The following is a 17424-nucleotide window of genomic DNA, read 5'->3' as shown; positions in this document are numbered from 1 at the left end:
CTCATTCTTATCACCGAGCCATTGGGTACAGATCTTATGGTACATTATATTCAAATACTGCAGATATCATGATACTTCATACCTAAGTATTTCAGTATGTTTCACCTGAATAGTGCAGTACTTTCTAACATAATTGCTATGTAATCAGCATATTAAAGAAATATAATATGAGCTCAATATTGTTATTTGATATATGGTCCATACTCATATTTTCTCTATTGATGCAATAATATCCATCATAGTCTCCCTACCCAATATCAGGGTTAAGTCAAGGTCATATATTGTAATTGGTTAATTATCATAGAATTTTAACTATATTATAATTGGCACACCATTAGGATTCTGTCTTCTTGATGTATTAGGGGGAAAAACAAAAGTAAAAGGTCATAAGAGGGTTGGGAAAGGACAATAGGTGAAAAATATCCGTAATAATGATTATGATATGTGCCTGTTAGGGGAAACTAAAGAAAAGAATTACAACTGAAATTATTTTTTAAACTATATTTTTTGATTATGCTATTACAGTTGTCCTACTTTTTTTCCCTTTGCTCCCCTCCACTCAGCACATCCCAGTTCCTCAGGCAATATCACACCATTGTTCATGTCCATGGGTCATGCATATAAATTCTTTGGCTACTCCATTTCCTATGCTGTACTTTACATCCCCATGGCTATTCTGTAACTACCTTTTTGTACTTCTAATTAATCCCTTACCTAATAACTATTCCCCCACACCCCCCTCCCATCTGGCAGCCATCAAAACTCTCTCCATATCCATGATTCTGTCTCTGTTCTTCATTTTCTTAGTTTTTTCTTGTTTTAATTTTATTTTAATCATTGTTCAAGTACATTTTTCTGCTCTTTACTCCCATTCCAGCCCACCCACCCATTCCTCCCCACCTCCCTCCCATTTCCACCCTGCGTAGTTTTTGTCCATGTGTCCTCTATATTTGTTCCTGTAAACCCTTCCCATTCTCCCCTGAAATTCCCTCCCTCTCCCCTCTGGTCAGTGTCAGCCTGTTCTCTATTTCAGTGTCTTTGGTTATTTTTCTCTTGTTTCTTTGTTTTGTTGTTTAGGTTCCTGTTAAAGGTGAGATCATATGGTATTTGTCTTTCACTGCGTGGCTTATTTCGCTTAGCATAACGCTTTCCAGCTCTATCCATGCTGTTGTAAAGGGTAGGAGCTCCTTCTTTCTTTCTGCTGCATAGAATTCCATTGTGTAAATGTACCATAGTTTTTTTATCCATTCATTTACTAATGGACATCTAGGTTGCTTCCAGCACCTAGCTATTGTAAATTGTGCTGCTATGAACATTGCGGTGCATAGGTTCTTTTGGATTGGTGTTTCTGGGTTCTTAGGATATAGTCCTAGCAGTGGAATTGCTGGGTCAAAAGGCAGATCCATTTTTAATTTTCTGAGGAAGTTCCATACTGTTTTCCATAGTGGTTGTACCAGTCTGCATTCCCACCAACAGTACACTAGGGTCCCCTTTTCTCCACAACCTCTCCAACACTTGTTTGTTGCTTTGTTTATGATGGCCATTCTGACTGGTGTGAACTGGTATCTCATTGCATTTTCTTAGTTTTTAAGAATCAATTGTTGATATCTATTTTTGCCATTTTGTTGTTCATAGGTTTGATCCTCTTTTTCTTAAATAAGTCCCTTTAACATTTCCTATAATACTGGTTTGGTGATGATGAACTCCTTTAGTTTTTTCTTCTCTGGGAAGCTCTTTATCTGCCCTTCCATTTTAAATGATAGCTTTGCTGGATAGAGCAATCTTGGTTGTCGGTCTCTGCTTTTCATGACATTAAAAACTTCTTGCCAATCCCTTCTAAGGGAGGGAAACTTTTCCTGCAAAGTTTCTTTTGGGAAATCAGCTAACAGTCTTATGGGAATGCCCCTGTAGGTAACTAACTGCTTTTCTCTTGCTGCATTAAGATTCTCTCTTTAACCTTTGGCATCTTAATTATGATGTGTCTTGGAGTGGGCCTTTTGCATCCATCTTGTGTGGGACTCTCTGCACTTCCTGGACTTGCATACCTATTTCCTTCTCCAAATTAGGGAAGTTTTCTTTCATTAATTTTTCAAATAGATTTCCAATTTCTTGCTCATTCTCTTCTGCTTCTGGCACCCCTATGATACAAATGTTGGAATGCTTGAAGTTTTCCCAGAGGCTTCTTATTCTATCCTTATTTTTTGGATTCTTTTTTCTTCTTTTTGTTCTGATCGGTTGTTTTTTGCTTCTTTATGTTCCAAATTATTGATTTGATTCTCAGCTTCATCCACTTTACTGTTGTTTTACTGTAAATTGTTCTTTATTTCAATTAGTGTATCCTTCATTTCTGACTGGATCTTTTTTATGCTGCTGAGGTCATTGCTAAGTTCCTTGAGCATCCTTATAACCAGTGTTTTGAACTCTTTATCTGAAGGATTGCTAATCTCCATTTTGTTTAGTTATTTTTCTGGAGTCTTGATTAGTTCTTTCATTTAGGCCATGTTTCTTTGTCTCCATTTTGGTAGCCCCCCTCCCCATTTGTTTCTATGTATTAGGTAGAGTTGCTTTGACTCCATGTCTTAGTAGTGTGGGCTAATGTAGTAGGTGTCCTGTAGGGTCCAGTGGCATAGCCTCCCCTATCACCCAAGCTGGGTACTCAAGGTACACCCTTCATGTGGGCTGAGTACACATTCCTCTTGTATTGGAGCCTTGGTTGCTATTGGCAGGTCAATGAGAGGGATTTATCCAGGCCAGTCAGCTGCAAGGATTGGCTGTGACCACTGACGCTGATCTCTACCTTGTGTGGAGTATCAGCTGTGTAGGGGCAGTGTGGTAGTGCTCTGACGTGGTCTGTAGTTATCCAACAAGTGTAATTATTTATATGTGGTAAAGAAAACAATACAAATTTTTTTTCTATTCCACGCATGAGCATTATGCTAAGGACTTTATATACATCATACTTAATACTTAAATAAACATATGAGATGCTAAAACTGAATTTTGGAGATGTTAAATGACTTGTTCACACTTTACTGGAAATTGATGGACAATGTATGTAAACCTAAGCCAATGTGACTGAAGATTGTTTTTTTTTTTAACCATTATGTAGTGCCCTATAACTAATTTAGTGTTCACTGAAAATACTGAGTATTCTGGTCCTGAGACAGAACAACCGTGAAATGATAAAGACCTTGGACAGAACACTACTCATTATCAGGATTTGGTCAGGGGAACGGGATAATGTTTTTATTTTCTGTATTCTTTGCTTAGAGATTTTTAGGTTTTGTTCTTAGAATTTTTTAGAAAACTCAACCTATTTTATCCTTCCTAATACTTAGTGTTCAAAATTTTTGTCCTATTATTTATGTCTTAGGTTGACATGAAGTCCTTAGTAATTAAATAATCTCTACTTTATTGGACAAGATTTAAAATTTAAATTGATTAGATGAAAACCTGCTGTTATGTTGAATTACTGCTGAATTTTATTTATATATTTATTTTCTAGTTGGCTCTTCGAAATGAAGAAGCAGAAAATGAAAACAGCAAATTAAGAAGAGAGGTTGGTAAAAAATTTTAGTTGTGGAGGTGGTGGTTCAATAAATACACTTTTAAAGACAGTTTTTGTAAATTTATATGGTAACCAGAATTGGAATCATCTAACTAAATCATGTTTTCAAACTGGCTGATTTTATGATATGACTTTGTCTCAGGGAAATAGAAAATAAACCTGTGGGTAAGGTCATTAAATACTATGTTCATCTCCTAGGTCTACGTGGATAAATCTAGCTTTCTCTTTTATTAGCTTCTTTGCTAGTTTGTTAATAGAATTTATGACTCGATTTCTGTCTTATTTTATCCATTCTTTTAAAATTTTTGTTCATGAAATCTTGTCAGTTATTACTTGGTTCTTCTGAGCCAAATAATGTTTGTACCTTGTTTATCCTGAAAGTTCTTATCATTTTAATGTAATCAAGATGTTCTTTTTTTGTTAATAATTAATATTCTGGCTTAATTTGTTTACCCAAAATATCTCATCCTCCTACAATTTTTTTAAATTTCTAGTTATTATTTTTAATTATTTATTGCCTTTCTCATTTCTAATTAACCTTTACTGTCCTTTCCTGGAGAACAAACGTCTAAAGAAAAAGGTGAGGCTTTAAGGATGGTGAAATCTTGGGATTTTAAAGATATGTTTTGAGATCACTATTTAGAGTACAAAATTTTTTTTGGAGAGTTTCTAAATAGAATATTGCATTTGGTCTATCTTCAGAATGAACAACTTCGTCAAGATGTTACTGACTATCAGAAACAAATAGATTCACAAAAAGAAACTCTTTTATCAAGAAGAGGAGAAGACAGTGACTATCGATCACAGTTGTCTAAAAAAAACTATGAACTTGTTCAATATCTGGATGAAATTCAGGTAAAATAGATAGAAGTCACTTCAAAACAATGATTCCTATAAAACTTTAATTTCATTATAAATTGACCTATTTAGCTCTACATTAAATTCTTTTTTTATTATTTTATTTTAATTGTTCAAGTACAGTTTTCTGCCTTTTTACATTAAATTCTTCAGTACAAATCTATAACTATTTACTTGTAAAATATGAAATAAATTGCATCTTTGAAGTTGCAAATCTTGCAAATTTATTCTTTTTATATGCTTCTTGGGTATTGTTTAAGTAGAACTAAGATCCTTAGGTAAAGCTTTCTTGGTATTTACTTTTTAAAAATTTTTATTTATTGAGAGAGAGGCATTGATTTGTTGTTCCACATATTTATGCATTCATTGGTTTATTCTTGTATATGCCCTGACCAGGAATCAAACCCACAACTTAGGTGTATGAGGACAATAGCAGTTGATGCTAAAGATCTCTAAAGAATTCTCTTTTCTCCAACAGATACTTAGGACTCCATTTAATTTTAATTTAGTTTAAATTCAGTTTCTTAATTTTTTTAACCATAGTGTCTTTAACTTTCTTAGACTTTAACAGAAGCTAATGAAAAAATTGAAGTTCAGAACCAAGAAATGAGAAAAAATCTAGAAGAATCTGTACAGGAAATGGAGAAGATGACTGATGAATATAATAGAATGAAAGCTATTGTGCATCAGACAGATACTTTAATGGACCAATTAAAAAAAGAAAATGATCATTATCGGCTTCAAGTAAGAATTTCTGTTGGACTAACTTATTTTTACAGACCTCATATTGCCTTACTACTAATTATTTGAAAGTAGATAGTACTTTATCTTTCTACGATATGAATTTTTGTCATATGCTATAGTATGTTATTTTAAACTATAACATGTTGCCCTCCTGATTTATTTCTTCATATGTGTTTTCTCTAATCCCATTGAATATACCTCATGTAGAGTATATAGGTGATACCTGAATGAATGTGTAGATAGTCCTGCAAAGCAAAATAATTATGGGAGTTTTCTGCCAAAGACTCTTGGGAGTCCTATGGAGCATAAAGTTTAATTTTACACCATAAATATACTATAAATATCAAAGAAATCAATAGATTGTTCACAGTTACATGATGCTAAACTTATTTAACAATGCTTACTATAACAATGCTTAAAATATAATTCTCTAGTAATGAAAAATAATTATACAACTGTAAAGATGCAGAAACCATTAAATTTCACCTCTAACTACAGAACTGCTTTAATAATGCATATACACTTGTAATGTATGTGTATATATGTGTATGCTTATTATGTGTATAATGTATTTATAAATTTTCATATACAACAAATATGTATATATTGCACTAATTTGCAACAAGTCTTGAAATAATTGTTGCCTTTTAGGTGAAGGAGCTTACAGATCTTCTAAGAGCAAAAAATGAAGAAGATGATCCCATCATGGTAGCTGTCAATGCAAAAGTAGAAGAATGGAAGGTGCCTTATTCAATTGATATAATGGCTTTTTCATTTGCTGTTTAGATTTCAATTTTTTAGTCTTAGTTTTCTTTAAAGGCCTTGTAATGGTTAATGACATTTTTATTAGGCATTTAGAAAAGTGTACTAAATATCTTAGCTAGGAAAACTCTTAAGAACTATCCTGCATAGTCCTCTAGCTCATATGTTATTGAATGAGCTCTTTCATGTCAATGAGTTAACCTGAAACTAAACTTTTTGATAGGAATCTGAGTCCAAAATGTAATGTATTTGTCATCTAAAGATAGATAATTCTAAATAAATTTGAATATTTTTACATAGATCATAGTTACCTTTTATATATTAATTATGTAGTTCCAGGTTAAATTTTAGTTTAGAGTCAGTTTTTATCATTCTCCTTTCATGTCAGATGAATCAAGCTTTTGACATTCTCTGGCAATGGGAGTAAAGAAAGGGATCTTCCAGAATTATTTGAGATGTCTTTTCAAAAGTCTCTTCCTCCTCTCCGTTCTCCAACTACAGCCATATCTCCAGCCTTACCATTTCAGAAGCTAGAATTGGTATAATTGATGGCATATTTTGAAAAAAGTCTGAAATTATTCTGCATAAATAATTTTACTTATAAAAGCTATCAACTCTATGGGCAGTGTTTCTAACAGGGTTTACATAAATCATATTGGTTATTTGGAATTTGTTATCATCTGGTAACAAAGTTCCGATAATGTATATTTTAAACAAAGGCAGAAGCACTGGAAATGAAACCCACATAATCAATTAGAGGTCAGGAAACTTTCTGTAAAAGGCAGGTAGTAAGTATTTTATAACATTTTGCTTCTGGTATGATTCCTCAACTCTGCTATTGTAGCATGAAAGCAATCATAGACAATACATAAATGAGTGAGCAAGGTTCTTTTCCTGCAAGTCTTTACAAAAACAGATAGCAGACCAAATCTGACCCATAAGCCATACCTTACTAACCCCTGGGAAAAAAAGTTGTTCTAATCATATTTAATTTTGGGAGATAAGATGGTAGCACATATATTTGTTTTGTACTGTGTTTTTGCTAAGTATCTTTTGAAGAATACTGTAGATATGTTACTTTTTTACTTGATTCCCTATTATGTGATGTTTAAGAGGTTTCCATTTTTTGCTGCTAGAAACAATGTTTTAATGAATATATTTGTATATTTATTATTTTGAAAATTATAGAATAAATTGCTACACATATAATTGTGATATATACTGCAAATATATTCTTTTAGTTTGTCACTTGTCTTTTGGCTTTATGGTATTTTTTGCTATGAAGTATTTTTTATGTACTATTTAGTTAATTTATTGTATTTTTAAATTACCCTTGGTCTTTGCATCATAATTAGAAATGTTTCTGAATATAAAATTATTTTTTTCATATTTTCTTCTAGTATTTTCTGGTTTCATTTTTTACATTCAGATCTTTGAAGCATATATAACTCATTTTGGTATGTATGAGATGTATGGGTGCACTAGAGCTAGTCTGTTGTCCAAACATAATTTATTGAATATTTTATCATTTTTCTACTTAAATTCAGTTCTGTTTTTATTACATATAAAACTCCTGTTGAATTTACTTTAGAGGGTTTTTTTATTGTATTGATCTATTTTTTAACCATGTATAATTTTTAAATTATTATTACCCTTAAATATTTGATAAAGTCCTAATTTTTCTATTCTTAGACTTTTCTTTATAGAAGCATTTTTTAAAGATTTTATTTATTTTTTAGAGAGAAGGGAAGGGAAGGAGAAAGAGAGGGAGAGAAACATCATTGTGTGAGAGAAATATTGATTGGTTGCCTTTCACACAGCCCCATCCAGGAATCTGGCCTGCAACCCAGGCACGTGCCCTGACTGGGAATTGAACTGGTAATCTTTCAGTTTGCAGACCCATGCTCAATCCAGTGAGCCACACCAGCCAGGGCCCTTATAAATGCACTTTTAATGTGAATTTTAGAGGACATTTAAAAAACATATCTTCTTATTTTATTGGGTATCTATTTAATTTATAAATTAATGTATAGATTGATGTTGATATTTAGTCCTAGCAAAGAACACAAGATACCTTTTTTTTAAAACACTGAGGTATAATTGACATAACATACATCATACATTAGTTTCAGGTGTACAGTGTAATGGTTTGATATTTGTACATATAGCAAAATGATCATCACCACATTAAGTTCAGTTAATACTCATCACCATACATAGTTTCAATTTTTTTTGTGATGAGAACTTCCAAGATCCACTCCCATAGCTGTTTTCAAATATGCAATACAGAATTAAAATACAATAGTTAGATCCCATGAAGTAGGTGGCAGTGCATTAACCCTATGCATGTTGTCGGGCCCAAGGGACACTTCTATCCTTGTCAATGGGAGGGCGAACCTTTCCTATCATGTAACACTACAAGATACTGTTCATTCATTTAATATATTTTATGTTTCTCAGTGGTATTTTAATGTTTTCTTCATAAAGATTGGTTGTATAAAACTTGTAATTAGCCCTGGCTGGTGTAGCTCAGTGGATTGAGCATGGGCTGTGAACCAAAGCATCGCAGGTTCGATTCTCAGTCGGGGCACATGCCTGGGTTGCAGGCCAAGTCCGCAGTGGGGGCTGCATGAAAGGCAACCACACATTGATGTTTCTCTCTCTCTTTCTCCCTCCCTTCCCATTTCTAAAAAAATAAATAAATGAAATATTTAAAAAACAAACAAAAAAAAACCTTGTAATTACATGGAGCTATTAATAACTTCTTGTTTTAGGAATGGATTTTGAAAGCTTGAGATTGTTTAGAGATTCAGTTCCTAGATTGCTGAAGTTACATTATCAATTTTTGAATTATTTCTTATTTGAACCTCAGATTGTACACACAAAAGGATCCATGGTTATTCAATAGTTGCCAATACTTTCTCACTTCAAAGAATTTTATTTCCTGTACTTTTTTGAAATCCTTTGATAGTATTTATTATTTATCATAAATGAGGAATGGTTTATTAATTTTTCTCTCATGTAACATTCTGTATTGTTTATTTCTAGTTAATTTTGTCTTCTAAAGATGATGAAATTATTGAATATCAGCAAATGTTACATAACCTGAGGGAGAAACTGAAAAATGCCCAGCTTGATGCTGATAAAAGTAATGTTATGGCTCTGCAACAGGTAAATCCTTCTGAAAATTTGGTTTATCAACCAGTTTTATTAATGTTGACAATGAAATCTCACACTGCGTCTTACTATGTCACCTGTGCCTAATAGTGACTGTGCCGTCTAATGACTTGTACTATTGGATATGTAAAATAACGTCTCTTGAAGTTTCTTACACTATCCAGTCTCACCAAAAAAAAAATTAGAATTAAATTTTGAGTTAGGAATAACATTAAACTATTAAAAACTTTCAGAAATTTAAAAATATCTTAATATTCTGTTATTAAAGTTTATCATATTGTACGTTAGTGCTAAAATATCTTAAACACTGTTTAGGTAACACTGAAGTGAGCTAAAAGTGAGGTTATAATTTGTGGTTATAAGGATTTCATTTTTAGTACAAATATATTTATATAGAAAGAAGTTACACTTTCATTATCAATGTTCTGTATTCATAGTTCAGAAGAAATAAGGAAATTTTGGAAGTATTTGGTGAGTAAGAACAATTTCAAGGAACAATAATTTTGAATGTAGGGGGGGAATCTAAATTGAGTAAATAAGAATGCACAGGGCTAAACACAAACATACAAAATGGTGAATGGGATTGGGTGAATGATGAGGGAAAGAAACATAAAAAGAGTCCCAAGAAGCCACAAATGTTAGAGTTCTATAATTCCTATTTGGTGGAGTGTTAACCATTAAATTTTCTTTAAGTATTAGAGTGACAGCAATGTTCTTAGCACTGTAGAGTACACTTGAAATATATAAAATAGTGAAAGACATAGTTTTGACCACAAAAATTATATTCTGTAGTTCTGTTAAAAAAATAAGACCTAAATTTTTTCTTATTCTTAAAATGTATGTTAATATTCATAAAAAGATAATATATAATATTCAAAAATATTTTATAGGGGATACAAGAACGAGATAGTCATATTAAAATGCTTACTGAGCAAGTAGAACAATACACAAAAGAAATGGAAAAAAGTACTTTTATTATTGAAGATTTGAAAAATGAGCTCCAAAGAAACAAAGGTAATTTAATATTTTATAAGTATATTAATAGTTAAATAGTTTATATATTGTTACATTTTAAAATATTTTTATTAACCCAAACTCATGTTGTGTCAAAGCTATATTGTGGGTTTTTCTCTATTTGAATTTTATATTTTCAAAAAATCATGTAGGATATTATTAACTACTTTACATATCTTACTTGTTACTAGATTGACTGTATGAAAGAAATGAAAAATGGTGATGTAATTGATTATACTTATTCAACCCCTTTTTGTAATTAACAAAGAATGTAAAATTGTGATCAATGTCGCAGTATTGCCCATAGTTTTCAGCAGTACTGGTGCTTGTCACCATTTGAATTAACCTTACAATCTAATTGTCCTATCATATTCTTCCTACCCTGGGTCATAATACTTTGTCTAACACATCAAATACTCTGAATATAAACCCTTAAAACATCAGTGGTCTTATACTTCCACAGAACTACATACTATAGTTATATGAGAACATATTAATGCAAACTATTCATATAAGTTTATGATATTTATTCTAATTGCTGAAGGTAAAAAATAAGGCACAAAGGGAAACTAGCAGGTGAATCTATGTGTATGTATGTAACTGTCAGTGGTATTATAGTGTTTGTGGTTGGTGATGTGGCTGTAATTTAAATAGTGAAGCAAAAGCCTCCTTGAGGAGATATCTGAATAAAGACTAAAAGAAGGTGAGGGAGTGAACCATGCAGATGTCCCTAAGGAATGAGAGTAAGTGCAAAGGCACAAGCAGGAGTATGCCATGCATGTTTGAGCAAGTGGGGCAATAGTTAGTGATGAGATTGGAAAGGTAACCAGGAGCCATGTCATATGGCGTCTTACAGTTAATTATAAGGACTTTGGCTTTTAAGAGAGAAGGGACACCAAAGAATGTTTCTTAAGACAAGAGTGATGTAATTTGAGTTAGGTTGTGTCTGTTATAAAGTATAGGAGTGGTAAGGACAGAAGAAGACTATTATTATAAGACTATTGCAATAATATTATTAGTAGTAATAACCTTTGGAGAGGTAATAGTAGCTTAGAGCAGTGGGGTTATTAGATGTATTCAGTTCTGTTGTATTTTGAAGGTGATAGAAATTAAATTTGCCAGCAGATCATATGCATGATGTGAGGGAGTTATCAGGATGCTTAGTCTGAACACTTGGGAATGTTGTGGAAACGGCATGTTCAGTGATGACCAGGCATTTCGTTAAACAAGGCATGCCAAATTTAAGATGCTTATTAGATATTTGAGTGAAAGTGTTAAGTAAGCTCTTGTGTATAAAAGTCTGAGGTTCAAGAGAACAATCTAGGCCAAAAAATGTAAATTTGGGAACCAGGTGCATAAAAATGGTAGTTGAAATCACACAGCTGGCTGAGATCAAGGGAGAAAATATTGGTTAAGAAGGCAAATCTAAAGACTGAGCCCTGGAGAACTTTTACTTTAGAGGCTAGGGAGGTGAAAAGGAACAACCAAAGGAGAATGAAAAGGATTGGCTAGGAAGATGGGAGGAAAACCAGGAGCATGTAGAGTTCTGAAAACCATATGAGCAATGTCATCAAGGAAGAGAATAAATAACTGTGTTCAGGTTGTATTCACTGCTGGTGGTAAGTCAATATGAGCACCAAAACTTGACCATTGGACTTAGCAGTGGTCATTTTCGGTTCATGATGAAAGAACAGATTTAGACTCGTAAGAAGTGTTTCTGTGAAGGAAATGAGAAAAGTAGTGGTTCCTTGACAGGAAAAAGGGGTGATGAAAGTATTTTTTTTTCTTTAAAATGGAAGAAATAATCATGCTTCTAGGTTAATGGGAAAGATCCATTAAAGAAGAAATAATGAATTAATGAAGTAGGGAAGGGAGAGAAGAACCTTCTGGAGCAGTATCTCTTGAGAAGGCAATGGTATGGTAATACAGTACTCTGGAGGAGCAATTGGCCTTAGGAGCACAGAAGTTTCATCCATAATAAGAACACGGATGGTGGAGTGTATACAGAGGCAGGTGGCTGGGTAGATGTCGTGATAGTGAGAACTTGTAGAACTTCTTTACCAATTGCTTTTGTTTTCTCAGTGAACGGGAAGCACGGTTCTCAGCTGAAAGTGAAGACAGTGGAATGTGTGTTAGAAGTGTGAGGACAGAGTATGGAAGTGAAAGTATGAAATGGCCATCTGGAAGAATGAACAAACTAAGGAAATGTAGTGTGATTGCTGAGCAGCATCAAGGCCCACTTGATGTACATATTTCTATATGTGTGTATATTATGTATATATCAGAATTACACTTTTTCAGAAGTTTAAACTGCTTTAAAAGCATGACTAATATTACAGGTGTTATGTATTCCAACCACCAGGAGAAAAAGTGGCGGTTGGTCTCTGCTATTGTATAAGGGAAAGGTCTAACCTAATGACACTTCAATCAGTTACAGCATCTGACCTGTAAAGCCCACATATATGTGGCCTGCAGTCTGCTTTATATCTTGAATATAACTTGTAAATATGACAGCTAATGGTGTTTCTCTCTTCATTGGTTAGGATTAGGTTTAGCTGTCAGAAACAAATCTGCAAAATGGTTGCACAGTCAAGATGGAAATTTATTTCTTGTGCAGTGGAATTAGACCATTGCATAAGGGTGTTATTTTCATCTGCCTCATCCAAAATGGAGCTTTACATTCACATCCACATTCCAAACAGCGAGATGGAGGAAGAGGGGGCAAGAGGCAAGGGGTACATTCCTGAAGGACAGGCAGGTAGATATTGGGGAGGGTCATGTGGAAGAAAGGGAAAATAGGTTTTGGGGACAACTCAAGTCTGTCATTCTCCAGCTAGGCTGTTCGCTCCAGAGAGGAGGGCTCATTTCTTGTGCAGATGTGATCTCCTGTGCTAGCCCAATGCCTATATATAAGTATATACCCAGTAAATCAGTAGATGGTTATTATGGATGACTATAAGAATGAGTTAGGTCAATAGATTTTATAGTGATAGGAATACTATATTTTGGTCTAGCAACAGTTTGGTAAGATAATAAAGGAGGAGCCCTGCCTGGCGTAGCTCAGTGGATTGAGCATGGGCTGCGAACCAAAGTGTTGCAGGTTCGATTCCCAGCCAGGGTACATGCCTGGGTTGCAGGCCATAACCCCCAGCAACCGCACATTGATGTTTCTCTCGCTCTCTCTCTATTTCTCTCCCTTCCCTCTCTAAATAAATAAATAAATAAATAAATAAAATCTTTTAAAAATAAAGATAATAAAGGAGGGATTTTTTAAGCTATTAGGTTTAAGTTTAGCTATAGGTGACAGGTATCAGATTTAATAGTGGTTTAAACAGGATAAGAATATATCTTTCATGATATAAACAAAAGTGAGGCAACTAGTTAAGGGTTAGTGTGATAGCTGCACAAATACCAGATGTTAGGCACCCTGTATCTTGTTATTCTGCCTATTTCAACATGTGGTTTCCAACATGTTCTAAGAAGACTGTTTGCGTTCTCTCCTCAGTATGTATATTCTAGCTGCCAGGAGGGAGGGAAGAGGAAAAAAAGATACCCTTCTTTCCTTTAAAAACATTCCTTGAAATATACACATGGCTTTGCTGTCTAAACCCCATTAGTCACATGACTGCATAGCTGCTGGAGTATAAGTAGAAATTTAGTGGTGACTTCATGTGGTCATGTGTCCAGCTAAAAACCTGTTGTTCTATTTCAGTGGACAGAAGAGAGGTTGCATATTAGGAACATATGCTTGCAGTGTTTTGCTATATTTTATAATCCATACTCCTTCAGCTAAAAGGATTTTATTGAATTTTACCGTTTTAGTTTGTTTTGTTAATAAAACCAAATTATAACTTTATTTTACAAGTATAAAATTATAATATTAAAGTGGTATATTTTTAGTCACATACCACTTTTCCTGCACTCCATATTGGAATCAATGGTTTAAAGGAATAACTATTCAATTCTATTCATTAGTGATTTTATATTTACCTTCTAGGAGCTTCAACACTTTCTCAACAGACCCATTATATGAAAATTCAGTCTAAAGTTCAAATTTTAGAAGAGAAAACTAGAGAGGCGGAGAGAACAGCTGAACTGGCTGAGGCTGATGCTAGGGAAAAGGATAAAGAACTAGTGGAGACTCTGAAGCGATTAAAAGATTATGAATCGGTATGTATTTTTTCTTGTCAATTAAGGGGTTTAGAATGATTCTTGCCACCCACAGTTAGGCTGTTCTGTGTCATTTACTGCATACCATTTAAAACATTCCAGAAGTGTCTTATGATAAAGGTTATCCTAATTTATACGAAATAATTCAAACCTTTGAGTAGCATTTACTTTCTGTCAGGAGAGAGAATTGTTTTTAAATCACTTGCCCAGATAATCAGCTTTCGTGAAGCAGCAGGATTGGCTTCTTGGCAGCCTGTGTTATTGAGCTGCCGCCATGTGGATGTTATTCCCCTGGGTAGTTTGATAAAAGTTGTGAACAGGACCGGCTTCGTTGCCTACCATGCCAGCACAGTCTGACTTTGTACTTTCTATATTTTTAAATCTGATTACCACTAAGTTAGTCATCTGATGATTGAAATATTCTAATTGTATTGCTGATTGACCCTTACTGTTCCTTTTGTATATTTGGTAAAGTGATTTGCATGTAATGTTATGAGTTTAGGATGCTGTATTGGAAAAATACCAACTCTTCCATTTTCCATGGTCATTATTAGTGGACTTGTTTTTTAAAGGCACAATAAAAAGCAGAGTTTAGTAAACCCTAGGTGTATGTGTACTTACCCTCAGACTTAATAAGAAAATAAATTCATGAGTTTGATAATTTATTCAAATAAATCATGTTATATTTAAATTGCATTGGATATTTTTAGGGAGTATACGGTTTAGAAGATGCTGTTATTGAAATAAAGAATTGTAAAAACCAAATTAAAATAAGAGATCAAGAGATTGAAGTATTGACAAAGGAAATCAATAAACTTGAGATGAAGATCAATGACTTCCTCGATGAAAATGAGGCACTTCGAGAGCGTGTGGGTGAGTAGTCTTTAAGATATGTATTTTGTCTAATCCTAATTGTTAAGTCATTTTCAGTTTTTCTTTTTGATAGCTTGTTATTATTTAAATAGTTGAATGCTTTTTTAAAAAAATAAATTCTCCTATAAAAATATTTAAAACAAATGAAAGTGTAGCTACTCTAGTTGAAGTAGGACTGGGATTTGATGGGGGATGAGGTGTGGGCAGGCAGGCCTGGAGCACTGCTTTATGTGGGTCAGGATCTCCTTAATAACAATTGCTCATTTAAAAAATGGAAGTCTACTAAGTTAATAGCACATGTTAGAAGTTAACCCTTTACTTTTTTCAACATGCCATTTTTGCTCTTGTTTGAGAAGAATTCATGAGGACATTTAGAAATACTATTTAAACCTTTTTAAGAGTTTTTAAGTCCTTCACTTTTATAATTTAGACTGCTGATGCTTTTCTTTGGCTCTTTTAAGGTTACTATTGATTTTAAGAAGTAATTATTAAGTATAGCTTGAGGGGCTTTTATATTGATTTCAACGAATAGTTTATTAGTGAATATTACTGGTTTTAATGTTATGACAATTCAATCTAAATTGCTACTTTAAAATGAAAATAAAGATCTAAATAATGATTTTTTTAAAGATTTTATTTATTTATTTATTTATTCTTAGAGAGGGAAGGGAGGGAGGGAGAGAGAGAGAGAGAGAGAGAGAGAGAGAGAGAGAGAGAGAGAAACATCAATGTGCGGTTGCTGGGGGTCATAATTTGCAATCCAGGCATGTACCCTGACTGGGGTACTTAAAATAAAATCGAACCTGCGACACTTTGGTTCGCAGCCCGTGCTCAATCCACTGAGCTACGCCAGCCAGGCTAAATAATGATTTTATTTTACTTCGTAAATACCAGTTAATGCTTTCTTAGAATTAACATGATCATCTGTAAAAACTATTCTCTAGAGGAAGGAAAAATAAATATGTTATACAGATTATTTATTTGTAAGCAAGTGTCTAACTAGGACCTAGAGTTATGCCAGGACCTCAAGTTAAACTATTGGATAACTTCACCTACCAGATCACAGCCCACTTCAGTCTAGAAGTCCCTAAAGATAACTGAGCCTTCTAGATGGCTGTCAAAACACGAGATTTCCTGGGTTGTAAAGGCTGCAAAATTTGGTTATAATTACATAGGACAGTTTTGATATCTGGTTTTCAGATCATAGCTGCTTAAATATTATAATAAGAAGTTAGGAGACAGGCACACTAGTCATGCTAATATTTTATTTATTTACTTTTTACAGTTGTAAGTGAAAAGAGTTAATTAGTGAAGCACTGAGACAGACAGTGGCTATTCCATAGGCAGAACATCCAATATTCTTGATATTAATATTAAATAATGACTACTATGTGCCAGGCACTGTACTAAGTATTTTATTTGGATTGGTTTCATTATATCCCTGACAACAAGCCAAATAAAATATGTACACACAATATTTTCCCTATGACTTAGTTAATAATGGGAATTGAATCCAAGTCTGTTTTCCAAAGCTTCTGTCCTTAATTGCTACATTTTTAGTGCCTCTACATGTCTAGTGCCAGACATGGAAAAGACTGACCCTAAATAGTTATTTTCAGGACTTCCATTAATAATTTTGATAAAATTTGAACTTGGAGAGTTATAGTTCAAACTGTTAGGATTTCCATTATGGTTACAGCTCAAGCATCAGGAATATTCTTGCACAAAATGTGCCCTGTTCTGTAGTGATGCTGATTTAATTCTAACCGGCTGCTTGATGATAACTAGTTGCTATATGAAGTTTTTGTAGTTCATTTGATGTTGATAAGGTTTTAATCATATTACTTTCTACTTTAGGCCTTGAACCGAAGACAATGATTGATTTAACTGAATTTAGAAATAGAAAAAATTTAAAACAGCAACAATACAGAGCCGAAAACCAGATTCTTTTGAAAGAGGCAAGTTTAGTAGTCAGTAGTCGGTTATTTTTCTGATTGAACTAAAGAAAAATACTAATAGTTTATACTTTGTAGATTGAAAGTTTAGAGGAAGAACGACTTGATCTGAAAAAAAAAATTCGCCAAATGGCTCAAGAAAAAGGAAAAAGAACTGCAACTTCAGGTATACTTAGTTATTCCAAACCTTTAAAGAGTCATTAGAAAATGAACTGTCTGGATCTGAAATTTTCTGCATAACATTATCTCTTAGTTACATGGTTCTGCTAAAAGTTTAATAAGTGAAAATAATGGCCTAATGAA

General features: G+C 33.4%; 1 protein-coding gene and 1 non-coding gene across 7 annotated transcripts in view; one reads left to right on the top strand and one right to left on the bottom strand.

The window, feature by feature from the left end:
- Positions 1 to 17424, top strand: part of CEP290 (centrosomal protein 290) — a 97075-nt gene that overhangs the window by 7271 nt on the left and 72380 nt on the right. For all 6 annotated transcript variants that reach the window (XM_045830411.1, XM_045830412.1, XM_045830407.1 and 3 more), the window contains 10 exons: positions 3506 to 3559; positions 4271 to 4423; positions 4988 to 5170; positions 5822 to 5911; positions 8981 to 9103; positions 10000 to 10123; positions 14121 to 14293; positions 15004 to 15166; positions 17024 to 17124; positions 17200 to 17287. In XM_045830411.1, the coding sequence (XP_045686367.1) occupies positions 3506 to 3559; positions 4271 to 4423; positions 4988 to 5170; positions 5822 to 5911; positions 8981 to 9103; positions 10000 to 10123; positions 14121 to 14293; positions 15004 to 15166; positions 17024 to 17124; positions 17200 to 17287 (1252 nt within the window). The remainder of the gene's footprint in view (positions 1 to 3505; positions 3560 to 4270; positions 4424 to 4987; positions 5171 to 5821; positions 5912 to 8980; positions 9104 to 9999; positions 10124 to 14120; positions 14294 to 15003; positions 15167 to 17023; positions 17125 to 17199; positions 17288 to 17424) is intronic.
- Positions 8226 to 8348, bottom strand: LOC123813590. The gene has a single exon (XR_006784778.1). It is a non-coding gene; the product is annotated as a U6atac minor spliceosomal RNA (small nuclear RNA).

This window comes from Phyllostomus hastatus, unplaced genomic scaffold (assembly GCF_019186645.2).
Source record: "Phyllostomus hastatus isolate PE091 unplaced genomic scaffold, TTU_PhHast_1.1 phas_contig_152, whole genome shotgun sequence".
NCBI classification, from domain to species: domain Eukaryota; kingdom Metazoa; phylum Chordata; class Mammalia; order Chiroptera; family Phyllostomidae; genus Phyllostomus; species Phyllostomus hastatus.
The sequence above is the reverse complement of the archived record's forward strand: the minus strand, read 5'-3'. Positions and strand labels throughout refer to the sequence as shown.